The sequence below is a fragment of the Rhinichthys klamathensis genome, unplaced genomic scaffold (assembly GCF_029890125.1).
Source record: "Rhinichthys klamathensis goyatoka isolate OS25496 unplaced genomic scaffold, OSU_Roscu_1.1 h1tg000188l_1, whole genome shotgun sequence".
Taxonomy (NCBI): Eukaryota; Metazoa; Chordata; class Actinopteri; order Cypriniformes; family Leuciscidae; genus Rhinichthys; species Rhinichthys klamathensis.
Genome location: NW_026606715.1, coordinates 1,330,064 through 1,350,803, shown reverse-complemented (window position 1 = coordinate 1,350,803; position 20,740 = coordinate 1,330,064). Strand labels below are relative to the sequence as shown.

The 20,740-nt window shown below is 36.2% G+C and overlaps 1 protein-coding gene across 3 annotated transcripts; it reads left to right on the top strand.

Annotated features, from left to right (window-relative positions):
• The first annotated feature begins 1,455 nt into the window (after window positions 1–1,455).
• On the top strand, window positions 1,456–19,196 carry si:ch73-52p7.1 (uncharacterized protein LOC100321084 homolog). 3 transcript variants are annotated; one of them, XM_056261909.1, is made up of 4 exons: window positions 1,456–1,633; window positions 2,061–2,302; window positions 4,337–4,516; window positions 18,493–19,196. In XM_056261909.1, exon 4 carries the CDS (start codon window positions 18,516–18,518, stop codon window positions 19,155–19,157), a length of 642 nt encoding a protein of 213 aa, XP_056117884.1. In that variant the 5' UTR covers window positions 1,456–1,633; window positions 2,061–2,302; window positions 4,337–4,516; window positions 18,493–18,515; the 3' UTR covers window positions 19,158–19,196. The 3 variants fall into 3 exon arrangements, with proteins under 3 accessions (XP_056117884.1, XP_056117883.1, XP_056117882.1); XM_056261908.1 differs by having other exon boundaries at window positions 1,986–2,302; XM_056261907.1 differs by lacking the exon at window positions 1,456–1,633 and having other exon boundaries at window positions 1,901–2,302.
• Window positions 19,197–20,740: the final 1,544 nt, after the last annotated feature.

The window sequence follows — 20,740 nt, the reverse complement described above, 5'->3', positions numbered from 1 at the left end:
TACTAACCCAAACTCTAATACCTAACATCTACTACAGTCTAGTTACTTGGCATGTAGGTGCAACGTTATGAACTGGACTATCCAAATACAGTGTAACCAAATATTTACAGTTAGACAGTTAGAAAGAATAAACTACATACACACCATCATTTTCTCACCCCTAATGTTATTATATACTTTCCAAAAATGCAGCGAGATCTATGTTTGAATATGAAAGGTATACAATTCATAAATGTTTTAAATGGTTTTATATTATACGTGTTGCATATTTTCTGAAAACTCTATTGGCAGGTTTGACTGTGACATTCATCATAGTGTGAAACACACACACACACACACACACACACACACACAGGTCAACATGTGTTTGATGAATCTGCATATTTGGCAACAGCGTCATTAGCTTTGACTTTACATAACAAACCTACTGACGCGTGACTTGTTGCTTCTGTTGAATAATTAACACACATATTTGCATCCTGTTTGATTTGTAACATAAAAAAAAGAGGATGATTAATTTCGCCTCCTCTCGTCATGTAATGTATTACGCCTCAAAAAAGGTTAAAAAAAACAGAAAGAAAGAAAAAAGGGAAAGTTTGTGTGATTAATTGCATGATGTGAGTAGTAAGCTTGTTTGTGAGTATTCTGTCAAAACGCAACATTCAAATTTACATAAAGGCAGAGGTGTAAAGTCCTAAAGCCAGAAAGTAAAAGTCCTGCCATATGTTTATATTTCACCCTCAGCCGGCTGGAACACACTCCTTTACACTCCTAACACACACTACTTTAGGAAACAAAATTCTAAAAAAGGACTTTTACTTTCTGAACCGGGAATTTACACCTCTGCATAAAGGCATAAAACTTATATTTTAGGTCCTGTAACGGTTGAATATGCATGATATGCAAATTAGCCCGTCTCTACTCACTCACACCAGCTCAGAATAGCTGATACACTCACTCACCTTTACCGTATAGTGAACGCAGAAGAGGAAGAGTGAATTATACGGGCTCGTCTACATGTATCAGAATGTGTTTTATGTATCGCTCTCTGCAAAGCCGGACACATAGCGGTAATTAATGTGATTAGCCGTTGGCTTGAATACATTATCAAACAGATACTAATGTGTTGCTAATGTTACACAAACCATGTTCCCGTTCGCATCTCAGAGTCAGCCTTTAAAAATCAGCGTCATTAAAAACACTTTGAACATCATAGAAAGTCAGTGCAAGTTAATCCTAACATATACATCATATACATAATTCACCCGCTATACATGTACACCACAATAATAGCATACTCTTTATGTTAATTTGTAAACCTTTTTTTTTTTTACATTGTTCTTTAACACAGGATCACTCAGTGCTCAGATTTCCAGCAGCGCGTCCAGCTCAGGCTTTTATATGGTCGAGTCATGCGCTTGCCTCATATTTTTTATTGACTGCCTCACATTGTTCCAGTTAACATTTTCCTTCTTGGCCTCGCGGCTCGTGCATAGCAAGATGCTGAGGACACAGTCTTGTGGCGTTGAAAACCTCTGTGTATTCGACAAGCCCAACCCCACAGTCCATGAATGATCTCTGAGAGACGACTCAGACGAGTGGACCGTGAGATGGACGTGACAAACACTAGCAGGTACTTCCTTTCACTCTCTCGTTCTTTAAATGTGACTTACTGTAAACAGTTCAGGACTCAAAGTCAATGTAAGTGTTAGAAAGCCATATGTGGACAGTGTTTATCTAAAGATAATCGAACCACTTTAACAACACACACAGGGTATGATGGTTTGACAAGACAGATGTTTTCTCAGATTAACTAGTGGAAACAGTGAATCATCACATCAGCTGCCAGGAATTCTTTCATTTTGCATTTAGGAGAAAGACTGAAACGCTTTATTATGTAGATCCTTTATTCCGAGCTATGAAAAGGATGTAAGGAGTGATGTTGGTTGAGAATGAATAGGTTCATGTTTGCGGTGTGTGAGAAGGTGAGATGGAAAGTAAATCCTGAACCAGCTCGGACTCGCTGATGAAGTGTGACACACCCTGTGTTATTCCATCAGGAGAGAAAATGGAGGACAGCTGCATGTGTTCTGGACCAGACGGGATAAATAGTGTTTGCTAACGGCACGTCACCTCCGGCCAGTTCTGTTGCATAATAAGAAACTCAAGCACAGTTTAAATCCCTGGAGGAAGAAGCCCGCCAATCCGAGACACACGGCTGTGCCGAGGAGTTTGTGTGAGAGTCAGGCTCAGAGAATCCAAACCTTCAGGTTTGAACTTGCCAAAGAAAGCCGATAAAAAGGTAAATTACACTGTGTTTTGATGATAGGCGTGAGTACTTTGAATGTAAAACTGTAAGAAACAGACAGTGCTTTAAACATGCGGATGATGCAGCTGCTGTGAACTGTTGAAAATGTGCATTGTCTATTTCTTTAAATATTTTATGTAAAAAATGTCATTGCGATGTCTGCTCTATTTCCAGAAACTGGCCTGGAAATACAGTTAATGTCGATAGAAGAAAAGGTTCCAAATAGAACTTTAAAGGGTTCTGTCTTCATATATAGAACCTTTTAGGCGTTCCCGTCTTTGATCTAGTTTTAATGAATTAATTTTGCTTAAAAATTTGATGAATTAAACAGCTTGTAAACATACTTTATCACTAGAGAAAAAATTAAAATAACCGTTAAATATGAAAGTATTATGCGATCATTTAAGACATTTCTTCTTATAGAACTTTTTTGGCATAAAGAGTTCTTTAAAATTGAGTCACGAACCGTAGAGTTCTACATAGAACCCCATTGAGTGCAGAAATAGTGTAGATTGAAATGCTTTCTTCATTTTCAGAATTTTAACACGTTTATTTCCATTGTTAAAGATAGGCTTTTTTTTTCATAAACTCTTTATGTTATTCTGGTTGAAACTCTCTTCACATCCTGATTAGGGCTGGGACGGTTACCGCATTACCGCATTACCGCGGTCACGTGACTCCAACCGCGGGTCTGAGCTCGTCACCGTCATCACCGCAAAAAAAAAAAAAAAAAAAATTTTGGCCTGCACATGTGTGCACGTTGTGTCTAATGATATGGATTCATTGATTCTAATGACATGGATTATTTCTAATGATAGTGTGTCTTGGATTCAAGGTTTTCTAAACAAAACTTATCAAAAGATGGAGCAAATCCCTTTCGCGAGTTGGGGAGCGCAATGTTCCATGACACATAGCATTAGGCTACATTCGTATTAGAGATGCGCGGATGGGCTATTATTATTTCATCCGCAACGGAACCGCAGCACAAAACTCATCATCTGTCCGCCATCTATCCGCACCAACGTTTTTTGATCAATTTTCGTTTTTTGAATTTTTTGATCAGTTTTAAGGTCTATGAGCGATGCAAGGCGCTGCTGCCGCGAGGCTAGAAAGCTCTTGGCTGTTCTAGAAAGGAGACTGCGCATGCAGCAAAGATATTTAAAGGCTAAAGTCCCTAGTATAGCCTATTGGCTATGTTGTATCCTCAGAATATCAGCAGTGAACTCCGTCTCCGATGGGCGCACGAGTTTCGGTTCATTTATGAGACGAGCTCCAGTTCACGCGCAAGAGATCGCACCGTCGCTTCCACATCGTCCTGATTATATGTCTGCTATATTTGTATAATTCCAGGCAATTAGTTAATGAAACAGTGATTAAAATTAAGATACAATTTATACAAAACGAAATTTAATTTAAAGAAAGGCTTTCTACAAAACAAAACTTAATAAAGTGGTCAAAATCATGTCTGACCCATCTTATGAACCTTACTCATGGTGTTCCCTTTTCATATAATCGACATAGATTAAATAAAAAATGGGGGTTGGGTGTTTAAAGCGGTTTACCGCTATACCGCGGGAATATCTTGCTTTTCAACCGCGGTTACAAAAAATCCATACCGCCCCAGCCCTAATCCTGATAGCACTAAATAATAGAAATGGTCTAAACATTAAAACATGGACATGTATATTCTGGACCAAAAAAAAACATTCATCCAATCATTGCATCACTGCAGCAGTCAGGTGGTACGAGCAAGAGCTCTGTCAGTTGTATACGTTCATTATTATTGTAATGTTAAGTGATTTGAGTCTGAGTGTGCAGTCATGTGTTTTGGAGGAGGCGTGGCTTTAAAGGGAGGGCGGTATCTAATGCTTTCAAAACTAGCTTGCTATTGCTAGCCGCTCTGAAATTGCCTACCCTACCTTTAAATGGACAAACTTGTCATTGTGGACCACTTCATGTTGTCAGTCGCAGATGTGACCTGATCGACTAATGTGTTCACCGTGTTTCCCTGGATGTTGTTCTTTTCAGCTGAGATGCCAGCTCATGAACACCATGGCACCGCTGAAAGTGGGCCGCACATCAGACTGTCGGAGGACTGAGCCGGCTTTATTGTCCTCTCTACATCTTGCATTGGCTGACTAACCAATCAGAGCGCCACCCTTGTTCACGCATCACTGAAACACCCTGTGGGTTGCAGATTTGTCACTGGTAAGGGGATTGGCTCATTCCTGTGTAGATTTTGAGTTTGTAAGGCACAATCTGAGCGATGTTGATTCAAAGTATATCCTTTAGAGAAATGAATAGCAACAAGCTCAGTGATAATCATGCAAGATGGCGTAACTATCAATAGAATTGATTCACAACTAAAATCAATAGTTCTGATTCAAAATGGACCAATGTACCCCAGTATTTTGATTCCTTATATGTTTTTATGCTTTAAAGGGATACTCCACTTTTTTTGGAAATTTTACAACTCCCCCAGAGTTAAACTGTTCAGTTTTACCATTTTTGAATCCATTCAGCCGATCTCCGGTTCTGGCGGTACCACTTTTAGCATAGCTTAGCATACATCATTGGAGTGGACAAGACCATTAGCATTTCTAAAAAAAAAAAATGACCAAAGAGTTTTGATATTTTTCCTATTTAAAACTTGACTCTTCTGTAGTTACATCGTGCACTAAGACCGACGGAAAATGTAAAGTTGCGATTTTCTAGGCTGATATGGCTAGGAACTATACTCTCATTCCTGCGTAATAATCAAGAAACTTCACTGCCGTACCATGAGAGCAGCAGGCGTAATGATATGACGCAGCGCCTGAAAATAGGCTACCTTCCGTCAACACAACGGAACTATTTTCAGGCGCTGCGTCATATCATTACGCCTGCTGCTCTCATGGTACGGCAGTGAAGTTTCTTGATTATTACGCAGGAATGAGAGTATAGTTCCTTTGGTCATTTTTTTTTTTTAGAAATGCTAATGGTCTTGTCCACTTCAATGATGTATGCTAAGCTATGCTAAAAGTGGTACCGCCAGAACCGGAGATCGGCTGAATGGATTCAAAAACGGTAAAACTCAACAGTTTAACTCTGGGGGAGTTGTAAAATGAGCCTATTTCCAAAAAAAGTGGAGTATCCCTTTAAGGCCTTGGAATGATGCGTTGACGTCAGGGGCCATCATTACAAAAGTGAGGGGGACAGAATGTCAAGTGTAATCCCGGTTTTATTTTTCTTCAGACTTTTGTTGACAGATTTTTGCTTAATTGGCTTAATAGGCTATTTATTTTAAAGCAATAAAGCAGAAAAAAAGAAAGAAAGTTGTCCAGTACTTTATATTGCACATGCAGGGTTTTTCCTGGCTTAAAATGAGGCGAAGGTGGTAAAATCCTGATCATGTATTTTAATAAGATAATAAAATGTGTATTTTTCATAGACCATCATATAGTCTACTGTGTTACCACAGTATTTTCGTACCTATGTACCTTTAGGGGGGTCCGGGGGCATGCCCCCCTGAAAGAAAATTTTGTACATTTTAAAGATAAATTCACTAATCTGGTGCACTTTGAGTCCCCCGAATCCGCTGTTAAAAATAAATAATCCAACCGCCCAAACATATGATATTCTCTGATTTAGATATCTGATCATCGCATTACAATTATTCAAATTATCAGTGTTAAGCATGATAATATGGTTAAATATCACACTGAAGCTGATTTAAAAATAACATTTACTTAAAATAAAAGTTCTTCTTTTGGCAAAATTACATTTTCTTACTAGCCTAAACAAAGTCTGTCTTACTAAACTAAAACTTTCCAATTGAAAACCTTCAAACTTCAAGCTTTTAAAACTACTACAAACTTTCTAGTTAATTGTAAAGTGTTACCAAATTATGATAAACATCATACACATGTTACAACGCTGCCTGATTCAAGCAGATCGTGGCTGTTAATGCATGAAAACACAAATTCAGCATTAACATTCACCATGTTTATTCTACTTTGAAGGGCTTTGATAACATATCTGTGAAAATAAAATGCATTACGAGTAAAAAAATATTGAAAATATTGCATGTTTGTTCGGGACAGGTAGTAGCCTATAAATCTAGACGCACCCTAGCGGCAGCGAAAATTATTCATTACAATGTACAGACAGGAGCCATCTTTAGAAAAGAGTCTCGACTAGTTAAACCACGAAAGTAGATATACCCTACGGCTTCTGTCAAGATGATTTATGACAGGTGGACACCTATGATTGACAGGTGGGCGGGCTAACCTTTGACCTTCCGGAGTGTGTTCCGGAGGTCCCTTTGATCTAGGGATGACCCTTTGACCTATCGATCGATCAAGTTGACAGTTGTCTTTGATCCGGGGTATGCCGGTTGTCTTTGATGTGGGTGTATAATCATTTATTTTGACAGTTGTCTTTGCCCTATTGACCTTTCTATTATATGTCAAGTTGCCAGTTGTCTTTGATCCAGGGTATGACAGTTGTCTTTGATCCGGAGATATTATAGAATAAAATCATCTTACTTTATCAGACGTTCCCCAAAGATGTTCCTCCGAGTGACTCTCTCTCTCTCACCGGCCTTTTTTCATGACAGCCATGGTCACCGCACTAAGCATCTGCGTCTGTGTGTGTGTGTGTGTGTGTGTTACATGATACCCTCCGCATTCCTAAAGCAGGGGCTATAAATTTGTGGGGCTGTGAAAGTGAGAAAATATCGTGCACTAACTAAAGTTGAAACCATGGTTCATTTAAAAGTATATAAATGAAATGCTTTTATCATTCATTGTAAAATAAATAACTAAAATGTACTGATCCAATTATTTTAGATAAACAAATAAATAAAATGCTTTTATCTTTCATTGTAAATAAATAACTAAATGTACTGATCCAATTATTTTAGATATAAAAAAAATCACCCCTCATGTTTTATAGAGTAGAAGAAAACATACAGGTTGCTAACGGGTGACAAAAAATAAAACCATCTTACTTTCCCAGCTGTCCCAAGATGTTGAATCATTTAAAGATCCCAGATTGTTTTTCTCTCTCACAGCGAGTCTGTGGCTGACCAGCACCTTTTAGTCTTCTATGTATGTGCGTGTGTGTGTGTGTGTGTGTGTGAGTGTGTGTGTGTGTGAGTGAGTGAGAGTCCATCCCATTCCTGCACTCTTGCTGGGACAGTGAGAAAATATCTCACACTGGCTAGAGTTGAAACCATTCAGTTCTTTCAATTGATATAAATGAAATTACAAATATTTCACACCAAACCAATTATTTTAGATAAACAAATAAATAAAATGCTTTTCTCATTCATTGTAAAATAAATAACTAAATGTACTGATCCAATTATTTTAGATAAAAATCATCTGGCTTGTTTTATAGATTAGAAGAAAACATACAGGTTGCTAACGCTTCACAAAATAAAACCATCTTACTTTTTCACCGAGTTGAAGAAGTAGTTCCTAAGGTGTCCATACAATATGAATGGTTTACAAAAGATGTAAAAGATGAGTCTAAAGTTGTCCCCCAGTGATTCTCTCTACCCACGCTTGACCGGAGTGGTGTGTGTGTGTGTGTGTGTCTATGTGTGTATGTGTAAGAAATGGGTGATATCATCGGCAATAAATTACTTTAGACCTCTCTGAATCCTGAAAACCTCTAAGTCACGGGGGCACGCTTATCTGTGTGTGTGTGTGTGTGTGTGTGTTACATGATACCCCTCCAAGTGAGGACAATATGTATCATATATTTCACACTAAAGTTGAAAAACATCATGCTCTATATAAATGAAATGGTTAAAATTTACATCTAGTAATTTACAAATATATTATTTCACACTAACTTAAGTTGAACAACATTCTTCATTTAAAAGTATATATTAATAAAATGCTTTTATCGTTTCATTTTTTAAATAAATAACTAAAGTTATTATTTTAGATAAAAATCATCCGACATGTTTTATAGATTAGAAGAATACATACAGGTTATGAACGGGTGTCAAAAATAAAATCATCTTACTTTTTTCAGCCGGTTGACGAAGTAGTTCCTAAGATGTTCATACATTTAAAGTTGAAAAGATCGCACAAGTAATTGTCTCTCCCCCTCGCTTGACAGGCATGCTGTGTGTGTGTGTGTGTGTGTGTGTCTTTTCAGCGGTCAGAACGAGACATTGCATGTGTTCGATTAGTGTTAATCTTATTTCATAGTATAATCATTAAAAGTTTAAATTATATCTTTTAAAAATACAAGATATTTTAAATTAAATTAATTCATAAAACAAATATGCTACATCGTGGAAAAACTTGACTATATTTTTTATTTATCAGGGTACATGTAAATAACTTTGAGGTTTTTTGGGCTCTCACAAGTCATCTCACACATTGTGTGAAATGTTCAATAATTCCTCAAGTAGTATCTGTGCGAAAATCACCACATAGGCCTATCTTTAGTGCGAGAGCACCAATGAAGACATTTAGAATCTGTGATGCCTCAGGCCAGCCCCCATTAGCTTCAGGATATAGGGCGACAGAGCAGATGAGTCTCTGTGCATCGTGTAATGTTAGTCTGCTAACACCTTTCCAGAGCCAAAATTTTGTTCGTACTAAGATTATTTCAAATCATAATCGTAAAAGTTTAAATATTTTAAAATGAAAAGATGGTTGAAATGAACTCTTTATAGTTTTAATACATTCGTATCTTCTATTTATCTTTTAGAAGATTACTGTAAGGATTTTGTTTAATTTTTATTAATATAGCCGTAATGATTTTTGTACTGTAACAGCATATTCTACCGTGTACACCTAAAACACGAACATCACAGAAAACTGCATTTTTACATTTTCAAAATAAATAAATAAGTAATTTAATATAATTTCTAAGCTGTTTTGCGGCTCCATAAAATCTCTATTTTAAAATTAAATTATAATAAATAAAGTATATAACTCAATGAATAATAACACATATGCTACTAAAATGTATTCATACAAATTAAATATAGTTTTATCTTAATTAATATATTTATAAATATAAATTGATATATAAATTACATCGATAATTATAAAAAACTCCTTACATTTTCATAGAACTGAAGAAGTAGTAGAATCTAGATCTATGCAATGATAAAAAACAATCCAAAAAGCAAATAGTTTAAGTTGTGATAAACAAACAAAGCCCTCCCAGATCCTTCAGTGATAAACTACTGGGTGAGATGAAGCTTCAGACCCGCACAGAGACGGAGGAGTTACAGGCCAGATGAGCCTCTGGGGCACAATTATGTCACAGCGAATGCAATGCTAGTCTGCTTTTCAGAGGTTTATTCAAATTAAATTCATTTAAAAGTATAATCTTAAAAGTTTAAATTAGATCTTTTAAAATTAAAAGACTGTCTAAATCAAATCTTTAAAGTTTTATTAAAATCATATCTTCTATTTATCTTCTTAGAAGACTTCTGTATGATATAAATGATTTGCATAAAGCTATTATTTTTACTAAACATCGTTTGTTAAAAAAATCAAATAAAAATGTTATAAATCAAGAACTGTCCTTTGGCGTCTTAGATCTTATTTCAAATAGTTTTGTGTCCATGCGACATGAAACATGTTGTCAAAGTTTGTCACAATGTTTTTGTTTTAAAAGAAATCCCAGGACTCTACATTGCTCTTATTTAGATTAAGTTGTATCATTTAGAAAATCACCACACATTTTCAGAGACGCTGCATAAGTAAAGTTTGTCTTGAGCGAATATTTTAATTTTACTCGTCTTAATTCAAAGCATGATCTTACTTTTTCTGCTGTAGCTGTGACCTATTGTACGTATAAGATATATCATATTTACTTTTCTTGCATCTCTCAAACTATCCTTATTCATTGTGGAAGCACACAGGGTGAAACCCTTCACTGAGAATATACTATCGGTTATCTACTCAAAATATATGTAGAATTTTCAAATGCTAGCATTTGTTGATGCGACAGGCTGTCTGTTGGCCGCATGAACAGACTGATGAACTGTGGTAAACAATTTAAGAACACTAGCGGTTCAATAACAATGTTCAATATAAACAAGAATCCGACTCTAATGCGACTGAGCGTGTTTCACATATAACTGTTTATAGTTAGATATAATTTATCTAACAATTGATATTTACGATATGTTTTCATAAAAAGAAGAACAATTATTAAGACATAAAACACAACGTCTGTTTTCTGGATCTGGCCTAAAAGACCTATGCCTAAAACTCTTGTGTCAAAGTATCGGTGTAGACGGAATAAAAATGAATCATCCCGCCTTTCACGTTGTTTAACCAGCTTAACTGTTGTTTAGCAACATACACAAAATAACTGTGTATCTATGACTGTGCTGTGAAATGGGCAATAGTTAGACGAGTTTGAAACGTAAAAGTTTTATGGGTAACAGCAATACTAATCTTTCATGTCGATGTTTCGTAGACGTAGCAGGTAGATGTTCTAAAAGAAATATCTCATGTAGAAATATCTGGTTCATGTTTTTCATAAATTTCTATGTTTGACGACGTTCGTAGACTATAGTTTTTGCAAACTGTGCAAAAACAAAAAGAAACATGATGTCAATTACAAACATTCAAAACTGCTCACGAATGGCTTTTCGTATTTGTTTTAAATGGCTCACGCTGAATTTACTTTTTAGCAAGTTGACCTCTAGCATTTACTTTTGTGCAATTTTAATTTTAAACACCAAACTTTGTTTAACAGTCTTAATGAATATGCCTCTCTCAGTGCAATAGTCAGATGTGATTCCGTTGTAATAGTTTACGTGTAAAACAGCATGCGCTTACTTTTCGTGTTAATACTTACTTATAAGTAAGTAACTTAAGTAATACTTGCTTATATTAACAACATGTTAATACTTTGTGTGATTCCACATCGTAGATAGAGGGAAAGTTGCAATTTAGTCAAACATTCTCAAACAGAAATACTTCAGAGTACAAACACTTAAATTATTAATGGTCATTTATTCCTATAAACACTGAATGTTGACGGCTCTCAAAGACAAGTCTTCACCTAAAACAGATACACATTCAAAATGTGAACCAGTGTCGTCTGCTATCTGAATAGTAATAAAACCATCATTTGCGAACTTTTGTGTATTTATTATTATAAACGGTGCTTTTCTTAGTGATTTGGTCTGTTGAATCTTACATGGATGTTTTGGACGCGTGTGATTCCCGTATAAAGAATATGTTTTAAAGTTAGTCCATAGGCTAGAGTGTGGTAGCTGTGCATCGCCATGGTGTGACAAAATACACCCAAACATTTAAGCGTAACTATTTACACACATACTAAGCAGGAGAATATCTAATTGTTTGCACTATGGCTGAAACTTAGTAATCAACATGCGTTTCTGTAGGTCTGTCAAAAAGAAAAATCATCTGGTTTTAAACACTGCTTTTTCTTAAAAACATTGTGTCAGACGTATTTGGTAGCATGATTGCCTCGTTTAATCGTGTATTAAGTACATATTTATCAGGCTGATATTTGTAGAAAGTAAATTTATAAAAGAACCGGTTAATGGACTTGTGTCAGAACACAACAATATGTTTGTTTTTTTATTCTAACTTTAAAAGCTAGATTAATCTGTGAAAAGGTTAATGCAGTATTTGATTTTTTGGTGGAAAATCTGGAAAACCACCTTACGCGCGTTTTCGGCCATCCTTAATGCCGTCATTGTGAGCTGAACTGTTTGGAGTTTTGCAGCACATATTTCTTTTGCAAAAACATTGCATCGGACATATCATATATCATATTTTTTACTTTATACTTGCTAGGAAATGAATTGAAATTGAACCTTTGTATAAATAAGAAAATTATATTTTAAAAAGAAGATTTAAAGGAAAATAGTACCAATTAATGACATTGTGTCAGAACACAGCAAACATGAAGAAGTGCTTTTACATTTTTGTTCAAACTTTAAAGTAAGATTACCCTTTGAAAAGTGTGATACAAATCGTATAAAGTATTTGGTTTTGGGGGGACCGTTGCAAACTAGTGTCATTAAACTTAATCTTTGGTTTTGAGGGGAATTAAATATTCTCAGGACCCCCATCGACCCCTGAAGTTATGACTTCTGAAGATCTCCCATGTGTAGATTCACTCGGTTGAAAAATGTAATTGTAAAATTGAAAGTTTTGTAATTTACACATCTGAAATTAAAGGTACAGTAGTTTTTTAAAAAGTATTTTTATAGCTAAAATCAATGTCTTTATTAATAAATATGATCTCATTGGTGTAAAATTAGCTCTGCCAATGTTCTGACGGGTAAGTCCATGGTGGCCTCCATGTCGTTCCGCCATCTTGAAAAAACTATAATAGCGGAGAGGTACAAAAAACACTAGGCTACCTCAACGCGTTTCTACAACACGTTTTCGTTCAGAGCCGGCTGACAGAAACCATCTGAAAGGGACACAAGGAGGTCAGTGAGAGGCGCTTGTCACTCCCCCGGCAAATTTGAAAGATTGCACGGCACTTCATAATACAATCCCATAATAAAGCTTAAAAAAAAAAAAATTTAAAGTGAAACGTGTCCAGCAAATTCAAAACGAGGGTAAATATCGGGATAGCTTTTCCCAGGTGGATAGAGCTAATGAAGGAGAAGTTGCCTGCTTTCTTCTCGACGGCACATAATGGTTACCGTAGTTGCAACACGCATTTGAAAAAGCGTGGCGCTAGAGAGCACTATTCGTTTGAATCGAGGAGGTCAAAGGGGCATGCTTTCTGCTATAGTCTTATCAGCTCTCCCCAAAGTCTGTTCATGCGGCCAACAGACAGCCTGTCGCATCAACAAATGCTAGCATTTGAAAATTCTACATATATTTTGAGTAGATAACCGATAGTATATTCTCAGTGAAGGGTTTCACCCTGTGTGCTTCCACAATGAATAAGGATAGTTTGAGAGATGCAAGAAAAGTAAATATGATATATCTTATACGTACAATAGGTCACAGCTACAGCAGAAAAAGTAAGATCATGCTTTGAATTAAGACGAGTAAAATTAAAATATTCGCTCAAGACAAACTTTACTTATGCAGCGTCTCTGAAAATGTGTGGTGATTTTCTAAATGATACAACTTAATCTAAATAAGAGCAATGTAGAGTCCTGGGATTTCTTTTAAAACAAAAACATTGTGACAAACTTTGACAACATGTTTCATGTCGCATGGACACAAAACTATTTGAAATAAGATCTAAGACGCCAAAGGACAGTTCTTGATTTATAACATTTTTATTTGATTTTTTTAACAAACGATGTTTAGTAAAAATACTAGCTTTATGCAAATCATTTATATCATACAGAAGTCTTCTAAGAAGATAAATAGAAGATATGATTTTAATAAAACTTTAAAGATTTGATTTAGACAGTCTTTTAATTTTAAAAGATCTAATTTAAACTTTTAAGATTATACTTTTAAATGAATTTAATTTGAATAAACCTCTGAAAAGCAGACTAGCATTGCATACGCTGTGACATAATTGTGCCCCAGAGGCTCATCTGGCCTGTAACTCCTCCGTCTCTGTGCGGGTCTGAAGCTTCATCTCACCCAGTAGTTTATCACTGAAGGATCTGGGAGGGCTTTGTTTGTTTATCACAACTTAAACTATTTGCTTTTTGGATTGTTTTTTATCATTGCATAGATCTAGATTCTACTACTTCTTCAGTTCTATGAAAATGTAAGGAGTTTTTTATAATTATCGATGTAATTTATATATATATTTATATTTATAAATATATTAATTAAGATAAAACTATATTTAATTTGTATGAATACATTTTAGTAGCATATGTGTTATTATTCATTGAGTTATATACTTTATTTATTATAATTTAATTTTAAAATAGAGATTTTATGGAGCCGCAAAACAGCTTAGAAATTATATTAAACTACTTATTTATTTATTTTGAAAATGTAAAAATGCAGTTTTCTGTGATGTTCGTGTTTTAGGTGTACACGGTAGAATATGCTGTTACAGTACAAAAATCATTACGGCTATATTAATAAAAATTAAACAAAATCCTTACAGTAATCTTCTAAAAGATAAATAGAAGATACGAATGTATTAAAACTATAAAGACTTCATTTCAACCATCTTTTCATTTTAAAATATTTAAACTTTTACGATTATGATTTGAAATAATCTTAGTACGAACAAAATTTTGGCTCTGGAAAGGTGTTAGCAGACTAACATTACACGATGCACAGAGACTCATCTGCTCTGTCACCCTATATCCTGAAGCTAATGGGGGCTGGCCTGAGGCATCACAGATACTAAATGTCTTCATTGGTGCTCTCGCACTAAAGATAGGCCTATGTGGTGATTTTCGCACAGATACTACTTGAGGAATTATTGAACATTTCACACAATGTGTGAGATGACTTGTGAGAGCCCAAAAAACTCAAAGTTCTTTACATGTACCCTGATAAATAAAAAATATAGTCAAGTTTTTCCACGATGTAGCATATTTGTTTTATGAATTAATTTAATTTAAAATATCTTGTATTTTTAAAAGATATAATTTAAACTTTTAATGATTATACTATGAAATAAGATTAACACTAATCGAACACATGCAATGTCTCGTTCTGACCGCTGAAAAGACACACACACACACACACACACACACACACACACAGCATGCCTGTCAAGCGAGGGGGAGAGACAATTACTTGTGCGATCTTTTCAACTTTAAATGTATGTACATCTTAGGAACTACTTCGTCAACCGGCTGAAAAAAGTAAGATGATTTTATTTTTGACACCCGTTCATAACCTGTATGTATTCTTCTAATCTATAAAACATGTCGGATGATTTTTATCTAAAATAATAACTTTATTTATTTAAAAAATGAAACGATAAAAGCATTTTATTAATATATACTTTTAAATGAAGAATGTTGTTCAACTTAAGTTAGTGTGAAATAATATATTTGTAAATTACTAGATGTAAATTTTAACCATTTCATTTATATAGAGCATGATGTTTTTCAACTTTAGTGTGAAATATATGATACATATTGTCCTCACTTGGAGGGGTCTCATGTAACACACACACACACACACACACACACACACACACACACACAGATAAGCGTGCCCCCGTGACTTAGAGGTTTTCAGGATTCAGAGAGGTCTAAAGTAATTTATTGCCGATGATATCACCCATTTCTTACACATACACACATAGACACACACACACACACACACCACTCCGGTCAAGCGTGGGGAGAGAGAATCACTGGGGGACAACTTTAGACTCATCTTTTACATCTTTTGTAAACCATTCATATTGTATGGACACCTTAGGAACTACTTCTTCAACTCGGTGAAAAAGTAAGATGGTTTTATTTTGTGAACCGTTAGCAACCTGTATGTTTTCTTCTAATCTATAAAACAAGCCAGATGATTTTTTTATAAAATAATTGGATCAGTACATTTAGTTATTTATTTTACAATGTATGAGAAAAGCATTTTATTTATTTGTTTATCTAAAATAATTGGTTTGGTGTGAAATATTTGTAATTTCATTTATATCAATTAAAAAAAGAACTGAATGGTTTCAACTCTAGCCAGTGTGAGATATTTTCTCACTGTCCCAGCAAGAGTGCAGGAATGGGATGGACTCTCACTCACTCACACACACACACACACACACACACACACACACACACACACACACACACACGCACACGCACACACACACACACACACACACACACACACACACACATAGAAGACTAAAAGGTGCTGGTCAGCCACAGACTCGCTGTGAGAGAGAAAAACAATCTGGGATCTTTAAATGATTCAACATCTTGGGACAGCTGGGAAAGTAAGATGGTTTTATTTTTTGTCACCCGTTAGCAACCTGTATGTTTTCTTCTAATCTATAAAACATAAGGGGTGATTTTTTTTTTAATCTAAAATAATTGGATCAGTACATTTAGTTATTTATTTACAATGAAAGATAAAAGCATTTTATTTATTTGTTTATCTAAAATAATTGGATCAGTACATTTTAGTTATTTATTTTACAATGAATGATAAAAGCATTTCATTTATATACTTTTAAATGAACCATGGTTTCTATATTATATATTAAATAATAATATTCTAATATTCTATATATAATAAATGATTATACACCCACATCAAAGACAACCGGCATACCCCGGATCAAAGACAACTGTCAAAATAAATAATTATACCCACAGATCAAAGACAACTGGCATACCCCGGATCAAAGACAACTGTCAACTTGATCGATCGATAGGTCAAAGGGTCATCCCTAGATCAGAGGGACCTCCGGAACACACTCCGGAAGGTCAAAGGTTAGCCCTGCCCACCTGTCAATCATAGGGTCATAAATCATCTTGACAGAAGCCGTAGGGTATATCTACTCACGAACGCCATTCACACAGTTCAGAAGTTCACTGAACTTCATACAGTTCAGCTCACTTAGCACGTCGTTCGTGGTTTGACTAGTCGAGACTGTTTTCCAAAGATGGCTCCTGTCTGTATACACGAAGTGGACTGTCTTTATCTTTATCTTCTTATTAAACGGTCTGTACACTTACAAAGTTCTCAATGCGTCGTTTTGCATGTAGGGACCCTCATTATGTTACTGTGTTAGTGTGGGGCTATTTTGAGCCTTGTTAGTGGTATTAACTAGTGATTTATTTTTACTTATTAAATGCCCCCATTACTAGCGTTATACGCTAAACAGTTTTTTAGAGATAAAACTCTTTACATTCGATTATCATGAAAACAAATCTCAGAGAACGGTTGACTAGGTACCAATGTTTTATTAGACCAAAGGTTCATTTTGCGCCGGAGTTCTCCTTTAATAAACCATAATGTTTTTATCGCCCTGCAACATGATGGCGCGACTCGCTACAACAAGATCTGGGACACAATTGGATGGGGCTCGCCCAGGATCTCTTCGCTGACCACCTTTGGCCGGCGAAGACAGACCGATTCTGGATTCTGGAATGTTTTTATTACCTTAGAATGAGACATGTATCTACATAACCGCGGGCACCCCCTTCTATGAAGGTCGACATGTTGTGACGTCATGTTTCTACCGTAGCCGACAGCGAACACACAGCGCTACAGAGCGCGTTTCGTCACTACCTTGAAAGAGAAGCCGCAGAAAGCTAGAAGCTAGCCATAAACACCGTGAGTAGTGACTTTCCCCTTGTCAGTGGTGTAAAATATGTAGTTGGATTGTTTCATGTAACTTAATTCTTCTCCCTCGCTGTGTTATGGCTTTGCTATGTGGGGATAAATGTGCTGGTTACGTTCGTGAGACGGCTGATTAGTACTCCTGTCATTGACCGTAAAACAGTAACGTTACAGGAATCACCAACCCGTCGATCGCAGTCGACAAGTCCATCTTGTAAGCATTTTAAGTCGATCGCTTAGAGTTTTCAAAATCAGTGAAAAAAAGCCTATTGTGTGTAGTAAGTGGTGTCTAGGGGATGCGGAGGCGCGCGCTGTTACAATCATGTCATTTTTGCCGCGCGCACCTTTGGGCTCATGCGGACGCGTCGAGTTTAAACAAGGATTTACGCTTTAACCAGCTGAGCCACAGTAACAGCTCATATTAGCCAGCTAAACTTTTACTACCCTGTTAGAAAAAATATATAGTTGCATAGTTTCATGTGGTTCTTCTCCCTCGCTGTATTATGGGTTTGCTATGTGTGCTGGTTACGTTTGTGAGACAATTAGCTGATTACTAATATTATATTATATATTAAGACTCTTGATCCTCACCTGACTATGGCTTTGTAAACTTTATCCATGATGTGGTTTATAATGGAATACAGAAACAGTGACGTACACTCTTGGCTTACTCTAGCTATTCTCTTCTGTCTCAGACGATGATGTTTGTCCCGTTTTAGCCACCGTAGCTTCTCTGAAAGGGAGGGGTGAGCAGTGGGCGGAGCTATTAGTGCAACTCGCAACCGAACCGCTAGATGCCGCTAAAAATCACACACTGCACCTTTAATGAATAATCTGTTATAATGTATTTTTTTTGGTCTGCTTACATACTTTATCTGTTTTTTTAATGTTTTATATAATGTTTTTGTCTTGTTCATGCTGATGTAACGTCTACATTTCCAATAAAGTCTGATCTATTCTTCTGTCTTGCACACGCAGGTCTCACAGAATCCCTTTCAGAGATGATCCTGTGCAGTCAGATGAGTTTTGCCGTGTTGTTCTGCATACTGTGGCTCGCCTCTCCTGCCGTCCTGCGCTCCGAATTCAAGGTGGCCTACGTGACCGAGCGCAACGTGTACATGTGCACGTGTGCGCAGGACCTGGGCTTCTGTGAGAAGATGAACTCCAGCGAGTGCAACAACTGTAAGGATCAGTCGTCAGTGTTGCAAAGGGCCGAGAACCCCAGTCCGGTTCAGAAGAAGCGCCTGACGGTGTGGTACACCTCGCCTCTGAACGTGGCCCTCCTGCTCAACAACTCGGAGGTCCGGCACCTGTCGCTGGTCCAGTGCAAACCCGCCGACGACCAGCCCGTCCCGGTTGAGTACTTCACAGTGCAGCGTTTGGAGACGCTAACGGTCACATACCCGTTCTGGAGGCCCGGACAGAGTCACGACGTCTTCATAGGGAAAGACAGGGACGCTCCGTATCAAGAGGAGGCGAGGATCGCTGTCATTCATACCTCTGTGTTGACCGGGAAATCCGAGCTGAAGTCGTACACAGTCCAGACCAAAGTGGATCGCAGAGGCATGATGCCCTTCCCCGACATTTTTATGTCTCGCGTCGTGCTTTCGGAGATGAGGATATTCGTCACTTTTCTGTATTGAGAGAGGCATTTTTCTGAGAGTGATTTTAAAGTCCCCCAGTGGTGAAAATCCAGCGTTTAATGTTGTTTATGTCTATGTGGTGTTTTAATGTGCTTTAAGACAAACCATGTGAAAAGTCATAAGTCGACAGCATTGCTGAGTATTTTCTCCTTAAAAAACACGGGTTTGAAATCAGATCAACGTGTGATCGTCAACCAGTGGATCTCTGAGCTGAGTGAGTGAGTGGAGGCGGGGCTCATTTACATATTCATAGAACCGCTTATACTAAATATATTAAGGTTGTCGAGTTACATTCAAGGAAAAAACATTTAAAAATGTCATTTTGATTCTCAAAGATGAGTTTTAAGGGATAAAATGATTGACTACAGGGGGACTTTCAATGCTTCATTGTACTGTAGATGTAACACAGTTGTTGCTGTCAATATAACACAAATAGCTGTGCATAATTAGTAATATATATACAGTTGTGGCCAAAAGTGATGTCCGGAGGGGATATTTGTTTTTAATGACCCTACAAGTTTGATTAAACCATCAAAATATGAGGAAAATATTTTCAGAATGAGGGAAGAAAAAAACACTTAATTTGGTTAAGGTATTTATCACACACAAGTATTTGGCAAAAAAGGGAAACTACAGCTACAGGTTTTATTTTACTATGGAAAAATGCATAGAAAAACAAAAAAGCTCACAGGAAAATTGACTACAGCATAATCAGTTATTTTGTTGGTTCTCCTTTTGTTTCTGTCAGCCTGGCCAGATCCGTACAATTTGGCATGTTTTTTGTGTTGTCATCACAAATAAAACAATCAACTCCAAGCACAACTACGCAATATGCTTACAAAATCTTTAACACATTTTGAATAATATTTTAATAAAGGCACTGTCGGTTTTCCTATAGGCCAGAAATCACTTTTGGCCAATACTGTACATAATACAATTACATTGTATGAATAATTATTACATAAATTTCAAACACCAAATTCTTCCTTTCAGAATCAAACATTATACAAACTTTATTATGATAAAAAACAAAAACAAAGTCAGAACGAGTATTGCAATTTGGGCTTTGCACATGCACTGCTGTTTTATTGAGGATGTAATTCAATGATTTGTATTTACAATAATTATGAAATAGAATAATATTGTAATTTTTAAAAAATGTATTTATATAATAAAAAAATACCAAAGATCTGTGTGCTGCTGTTGTGCAGGGGGAACTACAAAGTAAAAACTAAATCATCTTCAGAAACAACACACAATGCTCCACAACTACACCAAATCATCTCAAAACAAATCCTGCATAGTTTTATAAAACTTAAAATCAATCAAAACTCTTGATCTAACCAACATTAAAAAACCTAAGTGATGCTGTCCTAAAATAAAATTCAGCAATTGACACACATTCCTCTTGTTCCGACTATATCTCACCCCCAGAATAAAAGTTCTTTTCAGAAAAACACTCTTTACAACATCTGAATATTTCTTTTAATAACCTAAATAATCGTTCTAATCTAGAACATTGCATAAAAGCATGAAAAACTGTTTCTCTTTGAGAACAAAAGGGACATTCCGAACTAACTTCT